General features: G+C 44.0%; 1 protein-coding gene across 1 annotated transcript; it reads right to left on the bottom strand.

The window, feature by feature from the left end:
- Nucleotides 1–2,834: 2,834 nt before the first annotated feature.
- RPL11 (ribosomal protein L11) lies at nt 2,835–13,391 on the bottom strand. Its single transcript, XM_026680645.2, has 6 exons — nt 13,270–13,391; nt 9,491–9,644; nt 7,203–7,309; nt 6,993–7,124; nt 4,375–4,485; nt 2,835–2,912 (listed from the first exon to the last, which is right to left on the bottom strand). The coding sequence occupies exons 1-6, from the start codon at nt 13,321–13,323 to the stop codon at nt 2,883–2,885; spliced, it is 588 nt and encodes a 195-aa protein (XP_026536430.1). The 5' UTR covers nt 13,324–13,391; the 3' UTR covers nt 2,835–2,882.
- Between the last annotated feature and the right edge of the window lie 453 nt (nt 13,392–13,844).

The following is a 13,844-nucleotide window of genomic DNA, read 5'->3' as shown; positions in this document are numbered from 1 at the left end:
TTGTATTTTAACAACATCTGGAGGGCCATGAGATCCCCACACCTGGTCTAGGAGAAACAATGCTTCAAATACATGCACCAGTTTCTACGTGGAACTGTACAAGACTATGAAGGACTATTGTTCATTTTCTTAGTAGTCAGTTGGGACTCCTTTGCTCCACCCCGATTGCCTCTAAAGATGCTGAGGGTAACAATCTGGTTATAAAACATGCATATGAGCCAGCTTGATAGGAGATGACGGGAGGATTGCATGGGTCTTAAATCACACAGTAAATAGTTCAAAGAAAGGACTCAGCAGGATAGGCGAACTTGTCTTCCAGTCCTTAATTTGGGGTGGGGTGGATAATGGTGGCTAGATTTATATATCACTTTATTTGGATTTTATTGAATAAGCCAGAACGGGCTGGGTTCACTTAATACTATGAGGCTAGAAGTTGATTACACACGTATCGGTCATGTTTCTATAACCAGCACTGTTATTTATATCCCTTTATTATTTGTAGAAACACCTCAAGGTAGCAATACTCCTTCCTATTTCCCCACAAAAACCCTGGGAGGAGAGTTGGGCTGAAAATGACCAGTCACTAGCCCAAGGCTGAGTGTCCCAGTTTGTAGCCTAATGCAGTGATCCCCAACCTTTTTGACTCCGCGGCCCGGTACCGGCATCAGCTGGGCGCCGCGCCGTACCGGCATCAGCTGGGCGCTGCCATCTTTTTTGATGAAAAGTGCTTCCGGTGAGCTTTCTACCCGGAAAAGCTCACGGAGCGCTACGCTGCCATCTTTTTGATGAAAACGCGCTTCCGGTGAGCTTTCTACCCGGAAAAGCTCACTGGAAGCACTTTTCATGAAAAAGATGGCAGCGCCCAGCAAGCCGCGCCCGGTAGGGAGTTGTTCCGCTGGACCGGTCGTCCCCGGACCGGTGGTTGGGGACCCTGGCCTAATGCCTTAACCACTGCACCAAACTAGCTCGATTTACCATCCTATGGTATCACTGCAAGAATTTACAAAAAGCAATGCTAAGTATTGGCATAATCAGAGGCAAATATTAAGGAATAAAACTAGGAAGGAGGTGTGGGGGAAACCAGATGTGCCATGTGCAATGACAAAAACAGGAAAGTCAAACAGTTATTGTGCGATTAATTAAATGTACCAAGGTTCAAATACAACTTGATTCACATCTGGAGCTGGCTTTAGTCTTGTATGTTGTGAGCAAGTCAGATTCAAAAGATTGTTTATACATATTGTGTGCAGCGGATCAACATTTTCCTTCCATTCACAGCAAGCAAACTGTAATGGTTGTGTTCATACAGCATGCGTATTGAAAGTTGACCATGGCTTAGTCTAATTGTCCCGATTTTCTAATTTTGTGTTGAATGATTTAAAAAGAACCCGCTTAGAACAAGCTTGCAGAATACACTTGATATAGTGAGGTGTCCAACTTATGATTGTGTTGTATGAGCTCAGAACGTGCTGCATTCTAACAATAGCATCAATTCTTACCCACTTGTAAGATTCTGTCTCAGTTAATGCTGGCTATGCACAAAAAGGCAGGTTTTGTGAGCATCTTTAGACATTGATTAGTTGGAACAAATGTAATTTTCCACCTTTTGTTAGGTCATTTAGACACTTCATGACCAAGTTTTTTTAAAAAAGAAATTTAGCTGCAGGGCCTGTTCCCTAAAACCTAGCTTCTATCAGAAAATTGACATTCTTCTTTCATTGCTGTGTCTCTTTCACGCCCATTTTCAAATTGGGGTGTTGCCAGACGATCACTCAGGAAGGAGGCAAAGACCAGTAACTGCAGGCTGGGTACAGCAAATGAACTTTGCAAGCATAGGACAAATGTTTTTATACAAATTGAACACAAGGGGATAATATATACAGCTGAGACAGGTCTATTGTTAAGCCCAAGACTGGTCTTGAGAGGTTGGTTGTCAGGGAAAGAAGCTTTTCCTGAGTTAAGACATGTCTAGACATGTTTTAATAGGCAGATGAGCCTTGAAAATTACCAATCCAAGGTATTCATTTATATAGCACAGTCTTATCACCTCCAGCAAGGATCAAACTCCATGATGGGACAGTCTGTGAATGCACCTCTCTTGAAGAAGGGGATAGTACTGGGGCAATGGTACAACAGGATGTTCTGGACCAGGGAGGAAGTAGGAATTTCTGTGAAGAGAAACCACTCCATCCTAGAGAAATAACTGATATGATGCAACTTATAAACATTACAAATTTCTGTCTCTTTTGATGAGTTTTTTTTTTAGAGTAGAAATGAATTTGGCTTGCGCCAATCCTACTGTTACATTTGGAACAAAATCAAAGGATTATACATTGTTAAGGATTGGCCATCAGATTTCAGCAGTGCTATTTCTGGAATGCTGGTAGGTTATATGCAGCCAGGAATCGTCCATTCCTGGTCTAGGACAGGGTTTCTCAAACTCAGTAACTTTAAGATGTGTGGACGTCAACTCCCCGAATTCCCCAGCCAGCCATGTCACACCTTAAAGTTGCTGCAATCATTGGCCTAGGGAAATTGGCTGAATGAAAACTGGATATTTTCCAAGTTATCATACAAAACATAAAAAGGAAGACCAATGCATACTTATTAATGTTGCTATCAATCCTGACTGCATCACACCGGTGGCTTCTGGATGCCAATAAACTGCCAAATCAAATGAATAACAATCAACCTCTTCAGAAACCCATATGCTCCCACCCAATGCAGCATTGCTGCCCCAAAATAGTTTAACCTAAACTTGAAGTTTCTTTCCAAAGAGTGAAATTCAATGCCCAACTATAGAGTCCATGGAGAGAAGATTACACGACAGCAAATTAAACAATGTAAAATTTTATTCACACTTATTTCCTAGTGGAAATCATTCATTTGCCTGGAAGAATGATGCCATCATACTGCAAAAAGAAAGAAATTGGATCAGATATAAGCAAGGCAAGTATATGCTTTAAACATGTAAGTTCCATCACATTCTATTTTTTTCAGATTTATAAGCTATGTCAGACCACACAGCAGGCTCAAGCCGATTCAAAGTTCACACATCCCACCCCCCTCTCTCCCCAACCTCCACATGGGTGAATGTTTGCACAACAATCTCACAAAACGGGCTCAAAAAGGTTGAAGCTTGGACAATATTTTACTGACACTTTATTCTGAACTGTGGCCTAAAAGGATGAATAACTCATTTGAGACTGTCTTCAAAGGCTCTATTTACTCAACCCAGGCAACTAAGAGCCTATTTAAAATTTTGCTTGTGCAATGAGGTTGCTGAAAAAAAGAGGATCTCATGAATGAGGTGCATTAAAGAACAGTTTTCTCACATGGAAGCACATTTGAAATGCAATGTTCCTGGATATTCTATGACTTACATGATGCATAATAAAAACTGTATAAATTACAATTTGCTGTAATATGTGAAGCACACTCTCCTCTTTTACATTTAATAGATCTCTCATAGTTAAGGACTGATAGATACTGACAATTCAAGATAACTCTACAAAACTATCAATCCAGCAAAACCACTAAGAGAAATGTATCGTCCATAGTTCTACTGAAATGTAAAGACAGGTGGCCCTCAGCTGATGATGGCAATTGGGACAGGATTTCAGCTTCTAAGCACGTTTGCAAAGTGTGACCGCATCACTGCAGTCCCAGTTGCTGTTATTAACTGAATCCCAGACTCATAAAGCAGAGCCACTTCCTGTTGGCTTCCCACAACCAAAATCAGTGGAGAACCCAACAGGAAGTTGCAAGTCCTACACAGGCAGTGGGTGAGGGGCTGGAGAGGTGTGAGATATCCCAACAATTTGTGACCTTCCCTGCCAGCTTCCTCATTGACTTTCTAGGGAAGCTGGAAGAGAAGGTTACAAGGAGTGATCAAAAGATTACAGGGCATCGCAATTGGTTGTAAATGCGAAGTGTCTCCAGATCAAGATCATGTCACTGTGGGGATGCTGGGATGGCCAGAAAACTGAGAGTTGGGTCACAACCCACCCCTTGTTCAGCACTGTTGTAACTTTGAACAATCTGTGAACAAATGGTCATAGGGGGAGAACTCCCTGTATACTTTTGGCATTCCTCACTGGGATGGGGGAGGCAACGTGTTGCATAAACTGGACTGGAGACAAGTGCCTCCCAATTGTAGCTGGGACTACAATCCCCAATGTTCTCAGGCAGCATGGCTCTCCAACATGGTATCTGGGGATTCTCAGAGGTGCACTGTGTCCTCCATGAAGGGCACCCGATGGGGGAAGGCTCCTTTAAGAAATGCCTGCCACTGATGTAAAAACCAACAGGGCAGACCAACCCCAGTGCTTTTCAAAAGCTTGTTTGAGGTGGTTAAAAGCCACGCCAGTTTACCTTTTGCTGAAACCAGCGCATGGCTTCCTCCTTGCTGATTCTATGCTTGGCCCCGATGCTGCCAGTTCGCCGCTTCTTGTCAGCAATGCTGAACCCTGGCCTCCCCAGAACCTGAAGTGCAAGCAGTAGCACACGGAAGCACGGTTAACTCCTAAGACCATGCTTCAGGAAAGCCTTTCAGACATACGCCCAGTATTTCAAAGAGACTAAATGTGGTAACTAGCAAACAGTTGAACGTTGACTTAGCACCAGACATTTTGGAGACCAGAGGTTAATCAACATGGGGGCCCTTGAGATTCTCAGAGGCTGAGCCTGTGGGTCCCAGCTTCTAAAGCAGAGGTGTCAAACTCACATTGTCATGTGACATATCACGACTCCACCCCCCCCTTCGCTAAACTAGACATGGGCATGGCCAGCACGTGACGCACTTGGTCCACAGGCCGCAGGTTTGACAGCTCTGCTCTAGAGCAGGGGTCTCCAACCTTGGCAACTTTAAGACTTGTGGGCTTCAACTCCCAGAGTTCCTCAGCCAACTCAAGTTGCCAAGGTTGGAGATCCCTGCTCTAGAGCAGGGGTCCCCAGCCACCGGGCCGCAGACCGGTACTGGTCCGTGGAACATTTCCTACCGGGCCGCCGGTTTGCTGGGCGCCATCTTGTTTGACGAGAAAGTGCTTCCGGGTGAGCTTTTCCGGTTGGAAAGCGGCGTTTGGGTCCTGAAGGAATCCTGGCGCCTTAGTTTCATTGAAGGGGGGGGGGGGGCTTCGAACGAAACTAAGGTGCGAGGATTCTTTCAGCACCCAAGGCAAGGCGAGCTGAGCGACCGTCCCGAAGCTGTCCCAAAGCGAAGCCCATCGACAAAGGTACAAAGGAGGAGTTGAAGGTGGTGGGGAGAAGGGGGGGACGGCTGGCTGGCCGGTCGCTCGGCTCGCCTTGTCATGTGTGTTGATGCCGGTACCGGGCCGCACATCATTTTGTGATGCCGGTACTGGGCCGTGGCACAAAAAAGGTTGGGGGCCACTGCTCGAGTGTTCAGCCTGGGATATAGAACAGCTACAGCTTTTAAGGACCTTAACAATGTAGAAGTGAAAGGCCTCCCCTGCAAGATACAGGCTAGATACTAATCTACTTAACAGTTATGGCACAGCTTAAAGCTCCATGGAAGGAAGAAAAATTATGAACGCTCCAAAATAAATGAAAGGATATTCCTAGCCAGAACAGATCAATTCTTATTAGGTTTTCTAAAACAGTCTACAGGCTTAATCCATTCTCTTTTCAATATGGTGAAATATGAGTCACATGACAAAAAGCCCATCAATTGTAAAAACAAAAATCTGGAAATGAAAGTTATGTCATTGCCAGGAAACTAGTATCAAACCTCCTATAAATATCTTGCACCAGGGTGTTTACATCTGCAAAAGTGCTTCACTCAATATATATGCTGGTTTCATTCTCCAGTGAATCGAAACCATGAACATAATGAAACCAACAAACTTCCAATTATTCTAAAACTGATTCAAGCCCTTTCTTGGGTGCAATAGTAATAATGACCGTCTTCTTGGTCATGCTTCTCAGTTTATTATCTGTATATTTGTCAGGCCAGAAAAGACCACTAAATTCCAACCGTGAAATTCCAACTGAACTGATTTATTGCTTATGCTTATGCAGAGAAATCTACTCAAAGGTTAGAACTATTTTGGCCCTAGGTAAGGGTTAAAGGAGTTGCACTTAGTTGTTCAGGCTTCATAGTGACTCTGATTCCTCTTTTGACTCTGGCCCCAAATTCTGCCCCTGCTTCTCCTACGATATTCCCTGTAATACATGCTCCTGACTCAATTCTCATGGATATATTAGGTCGAGACAGAATTCTTCAAGACCAAATTTGGTAATAAGAAGAGTCAAAGCTTTCTCCAGGCAGCAGCAATGGTCCTGTATAAAGGATTAAATCAGCATTTCACAACTTCAGCAAATTTATGATGTTTGGTCTTCAACTCCCAGAATTCCACAGGCAGCCATGGGGAGGGGGCTGGCTGGGGAATTCTGGGAGTTGAAGTCCACGTATCTTAAAAGTTGAGAAACACGAGGTTAAGTCATAAAAGTCTTCTCTACAGATGTTACTGGAAAGTGCATGGAGCCAGAAGGTAAGGAGATGAGTGGTTTAATGCTATAGATGGAATCTGATAGTAATAGCACTTAGATTTGTATACTACTTCATAGTGCTTTACACAACCCTCTCTAAGCAGTTTACAGAGTCAGCATATGGCCTCCAACAATCTGGGTCTTCATTTTACCCATCCCGGAAGGATGGAAGGCTGAGACCACCTTGAGCCAGTGAGATTCGAACTGCCGGCAATAGACAAGTCAGCAGAATTAGCCTGCAATCTTGCATTCTAGCCACTGCACTACCGTGCACCATCTCTCAGTTTTGGTTCATGTGTTATTCAAGTATACCAGCTGCAACATTTTATCTGTTTTCCCATTTTTTAGCATACTAATCTCCTTTCACTTTACAAAAACAAGACAAGCATCTCTGCTGTCACTGCAATGTTAGAAAGAGTCCAAATTAGAGTTATACAATATAAAAACTTAAGAATGTAGAAGTTTAAGCTAAATATACAAACCACATAGAAGTCCAAGCCATAGATGCCAATACTGGGGTCATATTTAATTCCCAAGTCGATGTGTTCTTGGATCCCAAATCCAAAATTGCCAGTGTCGGAGAAGTTATTCTTTCTCAATTCATATTCTCGCACCTGAAATAATGACATTAGTTTTAAATCTGTTCCCTTCCAAATTCCATGTGTTAGAAAAGTGATTTAACAGCTGCTTACCTTCAATCCTTTCTCCAAGATCTCTTCAGCTTTTGCCCCACGTACAGTGCAATGGACAGCAATCTTCTCATTTCTCCTGATCCCAAAAGATCGGACAGTGTATCGAGCTGCAAAACGCAGTTTCATAAGGTATTTTTGGAGTCAGAAAAACAGGCATAAAACAAACTTCAAGCAAATACAACAAATCTAATGGGGTTTTAGAGGAAATCCCAAATCCAAGTATCAGTTGGGAACTCCGGAGTCAGTAGCTCGTATCAGCCTTGAATCTGCAACCTTCCAGATGTATTGTATATTACTTAATACCACCTGCTGGGATATCTATCACCACACTTAGTTCAACACATCTGGAAGGCACCAGGTTGGAGAAGGCCATGGGCATCCCCACATAATGGTCCATTTCAGGGCAAAAGAAGCATCACATAAGTGTTTTAAAGCTCAGATGAAGTATTTCCAGCTCAATTGTTACTGGAAAACAGAGCAAAACTACTATATTCCTGCCAGTGCTGACATGATGAGATTGTAGAATCAGATGGCAAAACAGCAAAGGCTGGCTTTTTTGTTTTTTGTTTGCTTTTTCCTCACTAGACAGAATATTGACTTGCCCATTCATTAAATTCTCTCCTTATTCTCAGTGGCTCAAAGTCAGTAGAAGGAATACAACAGTTCAATGACAAATTTATTTTAAAGAAATTAGAGAGCATGTGGTCTATAAAGACCCACTCAATACAGATATGCTGGCTTGAATTCTGCTCCCATTTTTAAAAGAGTTCAAGCCCACATTGTTGAAAAGATGTCTCAAAATGAGACTGACAGTAAAAGTATCCTCTGTTGAACTCGGACCCTCCAATATTCATCTATCAAAATTATTCATGCTGTCTTTTGGAATGACAATTGTCCCAGGGGGCTTACAAACTACATATATAATTATGAAGATGTAAAATACAGTTTATACAGTTAACTTAAGAAAATAAAAACTGGACATTGTGTAAAATAAATGCAACGTGTGGATTCTAGTAAATTAATTTGGAAGATACAGAGCAGTAAGGTGCTTTAGCCTGTTTCTTGATTTCTGACAAGGAAGCTGAGGGATCTGAGCTTGGGTCAAAAGCTTTACTTACACCAGATCATGACACTAAACCAGGGGGGTCAAACTCACAGCCCACAGCCCGGATGTGTCCTGTGCTGGCCACACCCATGCCCGTTTTAGCGAAGGGGAAAAGAGACATGATACGCCACATGACAATGCAAGTTTGACACTCCTGCACTAAACAAAGTCCTCACAGCATGACCACCCCAAGTATTTGGAATCCCATAGAGGAAAGCCTCAAATAATTCTGGAGTCATTTTCAAGAGCAGCAGCAGCAGCCAAAAAAGCTAATGCAATCCTAAATTGTATTAACAGAGGGATACAACCAAGATCAAGGGAAGTACTAATACCACTCTATAAAGCCTTAGTAAGACCACACCTAGAGTACTGCATCCAGTTTTGTTCACCACATTATAAAAAAGATGTTGAGACTCTAGAAAAAGTACAGAGAAGAGCAACCAGGATGATTAGGGGACTGGAGGCTAAAACATACAAAGAATGGTTGCAGGAACTGGGCTTGGCTAGTCTAGTAAAGAGAAGGACCAGGGGAGACATGATAGAGGTCTTCCAATATTTGAGAGGCTGCCACAGGGAGGAGGAAGGGGTCAAGCTGTTTTCTAAAGCTCCTGTAGGCCAGACAAGGAATAATGGGTGGAAACTGAACAAGGAGAGATTTAACCTGGAAATAAGGATAAACTTTCTGACAGTGAGAACAATCGGAAGCTGTGGGAGCGCCATCACTTGAGACTTTCAAGAAGAAATTGGACTGCCATTTGTCAGAAATGGTGTAGGGTCTCCTGCTTGGGTGGGGGATTGGACTAGATGACCTACAACAGTGATCCCCAACCTTTTTGACGCCGCGGCCCGGTACCGGCATCAGCTGGGCGCCGCCATCTTTTTTTGATGAAAACGTGCTTCCGGTGAGCTTTCTACCCGGAAAAGCTCACCGGAAGCACGTTTTCATGAAAAAAAGATGGCGGTGCCCAGCAAGCCAGCGGCCCGGTAGGAGTTGTTCCGCGGACCGGTGGTTGGGGACCCCTGACCTACAAGGTCCCTTCCAACTCTGATTATCTGTTAAACCTGTTCAGACTTTGTTCTACAATAACCTTCCCCAGCCAAGTACTAAATCGAAGTTCCTACCACCAGCTTGGCGAAGGCTGCTAGTTCTTGTAGTCCAGTCGATGCCTTTGAGCAAATTTACCTTTTGAGAAGACGGGAGTCTGTCCCGTGAGCTGCTCCAGCACTTTGGCTGCTCGAGTGAGCCTGTCCCCACTCTCTCCAACACAGATGTTCAAGCAGAGTTTGCGAATGCGCAGCTCCCTCATGGGGTTTTCCTTCTCACCCTGGTCTTGCTGCTACAAAATGGCAGGGGGAGAAAAAAAGGTTGTGGTGATGGCAAAAACAGCCCAGTCTTATTCTCATCATGTGTAGTCTGAAACAATAAGTCAGGGTCCCCAACCGCCGGTCCGCGGACCGGTACCGGTCATGGAACAAGCCTTACCGGGCCGCTGGTTGCTGGGCGCCGCCATCTTTTTGGTAAAAAAGCAATTTTTCGTCAAAAAGATGGCGGCGCTAGCGCTTCGGTGAGCTTTTCCGGGTGAAAGCCATTTCTACCGAAAAAGCTCACCAGCGCTACGCCGCTTTTTGACGAAAAATCACTTCCGTGATGTCACCGGAAGTGATTTTTCGTCAAAAAGATGGCGGCGCCCAGCTGACGCGGAACCGGCGCGGCGTCGAAAAGGTTGGGGATCCCTGCAATAAGTAACACTTGGAGCTTGAGATTTCTTGAGACTGGCAAGGCTGTTTTTGGTTTTATGCTACAAATCCAGCATAACACCTTAAATACCTGCAACTGGTTACCCCTCTCTTCCCCATAGTAGTTTTCAGCTATCGATTCTGATTGTAAACCCTTATCTGTTTTTGATCTCTCCAGCTTCAATTGAACTGCCAATCTACCTTGTAGTAGACTAAGGGAGGAGGGAGCCACCACAGTACCAAGTAAGAGTTATTGGTATAGTCGATTCAAAATCTCATAGCAATCCCCATATTTCTTTGCCTGCACAAGTCACACAGTCTTGCCATCTCATTGTCGGAATGTCTGTCAATAGCATGCAAAGCAGACTTAAGAGAACTACACAGAACAAAGTACGGATTAAATAGTTCCTAAACCTTGATGCTCCAGTTTCAAAAACTGACTTTCTATTTAATTTGCTGGTAGCTAATTAAAACAGGATTTTCATGCACCATTAATTTTTACCTCTACTTGTAAGTCAGGGCACCTTGGCCCCAGAGTATACCTTGAATAACAAAAATAATCAGAGTGTTGTGTGGAAATTCACAAAGTCCCCGCAATTTATCATTAGAGTACAAGCTACGATTTAGCTTACACCTAAACAGAAATACCACAGGACACGGGTCAATCTAAAAGATGCATGAGTGAAAATAACTTTCATCACTAATAGTATTATTTGGGCCTCTAACAATGGTTAGAGTGCTATACTGCAGGCCACTTCTGCTGACTATCGGCTGCCTGCAATTTGGCAGATCGAATCCCACCAGGCTCAAGGCTGACTCAGCCTTACATCCTTCTGAGGTAGGTAAAATGAGGACCCAAATTGTTGGGGGCAAATAGGCTGACTCTGTAAACTGCTTAGAGGGCTGTAAAGCAATGTAAAGCGGTATATAAGTCTATGTGCTATTGCTGTTAGCGCTATTATATTCTTCTAAAATAAAAACAACTCATAAGCTCACATTTGAATGGACTGATAGGGTACAATTATAACTCAGTTGCAGAAGGCATGTTTTGGATACCCAAGGTTCGGGGTTCAATTACTGACATCATCAGCTTTAAAAGGTACAGGTAGCCCTCGATTTATAACTGTTTCGTGATCGTTTAGTGACCGTTCAAAGTTACAACCACATGGAATAAAGTGAGTTATGACAGTTTTTCATACTTATAAATACTACAGCATTCCCATTGGTCACGTGATCAAAATTCAGGTGCTTGGCAACTGACTCGTATTTATGATGGTTGCAGTGTCCCAGGGTCATGTGATCACTTTTGTGACCTTCTGAAAACCAAATCAATGGGGGATCCAGATTCAGTTAACAACCTTGTTACTAACTTAACAACTGCAGTGATTCACTTAACAACTGTGACAAGACAGGTCGTAAAATGGGGCAAAACTTACAACATCTGTCTCACTTAACAACAGGAATTTTGGGCTCAATTGTGGTCATAAGTTGAGGACTACCTGTAGCATCTGTAACTCCTTCTGCTTGGGAAAACTGCTAAGCAGAGTTTGCACTAAACAGATTCAATGCTCTCCATCCAAATCTGCTTCACATTAAAAATGTGGCAACATGCAATTACAAACAGCACAGAAACAAAACATTCGGACTAAATACAGCTGCATCCTACAAACCATATGCTCTTTGGTTCAGGGTGTCCCTATATTACTTGTCCTCCTTATGCACCTTTTTATTAATTATATTTAAAAACCAGAACTGTTGTGCCTTATGTTATTACTAGCTCAACACCCGTGCTTCGCTACAAAACTATGTGGTCAGGCTTAGTTTTTGGGAAGGAAAATAAAGGGGGAAAAGTTCTGCCTCTGCCTACCAACATCCATCGGTGTTCATCTGGCTAGTGTCCTGTCAGTGTGTGAGAGTTGAGGGCTGTTTGGAAACCGAAATAGTATTTGCTGTGTGAGCAAGGAGACAGCAAGGAGCCTGGGTGTGGCTTAGTTCAACTGTTCTGTACTGAAGCTGCTTGGTGCTGTGAAACTGAAACCGAAACTCCTTTCCTCTGCTTGTGTTTCGCCTTTGAACAATTTCTTTTCAGGTGGGGAGGGGGAATAGAACTCCTTAGCAACAGAGCGTGTGAATAATAATATATGAAATACTAATATTCTGAAAAATCCTTTCTTAGTGAGCACCTAGAAGCCAAGAGGAACATATGTGCCAAATTTCAAGTTTGTAGGCTTTATGGTTCTAGAGATTTTGTGATGATGCCTGAGTGGTATTTTGCTTTTATATAGATAATGGTTGGCCTTGCTCTTACCTTAGCAGACATTTTTAAATTGCATTTCTACACTGCTGTAAAATTTTAAGTTTTGGTGGCATAGAGATTTAATATTCTTCTTCTTAACATCAGACTGGGATTATAGCGACCAGGGCGGTGGGCAATTCGTGCTGTGGCTACACCACCACGGGTGGCCATTTGAGATTGAATTTAACAAACGACACTTTTCCCAAGGCATGAAATAAGAATGCATTTCGGATTATCATCAACAAGGAGCCGAAGAGGAGCAACGTGGGAATTAGCCACCAGCCGAACATAGAAAGGAAAACTCTTGTTCACACAACGACCTCTACTGAATATACACGTTTTCTGGACTTGCACGCACAATCCTCTACATCAGGGGTCTCCAACCGTGGCAACTTGAAGCCTGGTGGACTTCAACTCCCAGAATTCCCCAGCCAGCTTTGCTGGCTGGGGAATTCTGGGAGTTGAAGTCCACCAGGCTTCAAGTTGCCACGGTTAGAGACCCCTGCCCTACATCACCTAAACAAAGTCCTGAGAATTCACCTAACCTGCATTGCTACCGACACACACACACACACACACACCGATTAAAATGAACTTAAATTCAGTATGTCGTGGGAACCCAGCCATAGTAGTCCTTTAACTGGAAAAAGCACAGGAAGGCCCAGCAGTTCTGCGCTCTTTGGCGGAGGAGGAACTCCATTAGAAGGCCGAGATGGGGAATTCACTACAAGAGGGCCGGTCATTTTTTCTACACCGTTTCATCCGCGCAGGAATCCCCGCCGACCGCTTCCCATCATCGCCTCAAAAAAGGCCCAGACCCTTCCCCGGCCTGCTGCCCCAATCCCTTGGCCGAAGGGCCTCAGATCCATGAGGATGGAGATGGATTTAAGGCGACCCACGGAGCCAACTGAGGCAGAATGACTACTCACCGCCATTTTGGAGGCGTGGAAAAGAGCGCGAGGCCTCCGGAAGAGGATCTTCATGCGGCCGGTCGCGCGGAACTGCCATAGAGCCCGAGTCGGGGCCGTGTTATCGTACAGAGCGGCTCCATGGAAAGGCGGAATTGAAGGCGCCGCACTGCCCTCTGAAGGCAGGAAGAAAGCACTGCCGTCCTACCCATCGTTTAAAGCCGGGGTAACAAGAAGCTCAACCGTGGAGAATTTAAACTGTGTGGACTTCAACTCCCAGAATCCCCCCCCCCCCCAGCCAGCACGAGGCATTACAATTGGGGGCATTACTGGCTAGAGAATTCTGGGAGTCGAGCTCCACCCAACTTAAAGTTGCCAAAGGTGAGAAACATTGTTCTAGAGATTGGTGACCTGCAATGCTAAGCATCTTTGCTGTTGCCTGTTTTTTGACTGGAGCTGCCATGAAATTCACTGGCTGATCTTGAGCTGATCACCACCTTCCACTCTAAACCATTTCTTGCTTTCCAGAGATGGCCAACATTTCAGCAATGTATGTGGGCAGTGTTTGAAGGTAAGAACGTACCGTTTTGTTTCTC

The sequence above is a fragment of the Notechis scutatus genome, chromosome 8 (assembly GCF_049901735.1).
Source record: "Notechis scutatus isolate UNSWTSFEM ecotype Mainland chromosome 8, rNotScu1.2, whole genome shotgun sequence".
Taxonomy (NCBI): domain Eukaryota; kingdom Metazoa; phylum Chordata; class Lepidosauria; order Squamata; family Elapidae; genus Notechis; species Notechis scutatus.
This window is presented reverse-complemented; position numbering and strand designations above follow the sequence as displayed.

Bases quoted from the DNA above. Each gene is read 5' to 3' on its own strand.
- RPL11 (XM_026680645.2), bottom strand. From the start codon at position 13,323: ATGAAGATCCTCTTCCGGAGGCCTCGCGCTCTTTTCCACGCCTCCAAA. The intron at 7,310-9,490 runs GTAAATTTGCTC...TGCGTTTTGCAG, and splicing joins GACTCCCGTCTTCTCAAAAG to CTCGATACACTGTCCGATCT. The intron at 2,913-4,374 runs GTAAACTGGCGT...TTCTTTTTGCAG, and splicing joins TGCGCTGGTTTCAGCAAAAG to TATGATGGCATCATTCTTCC.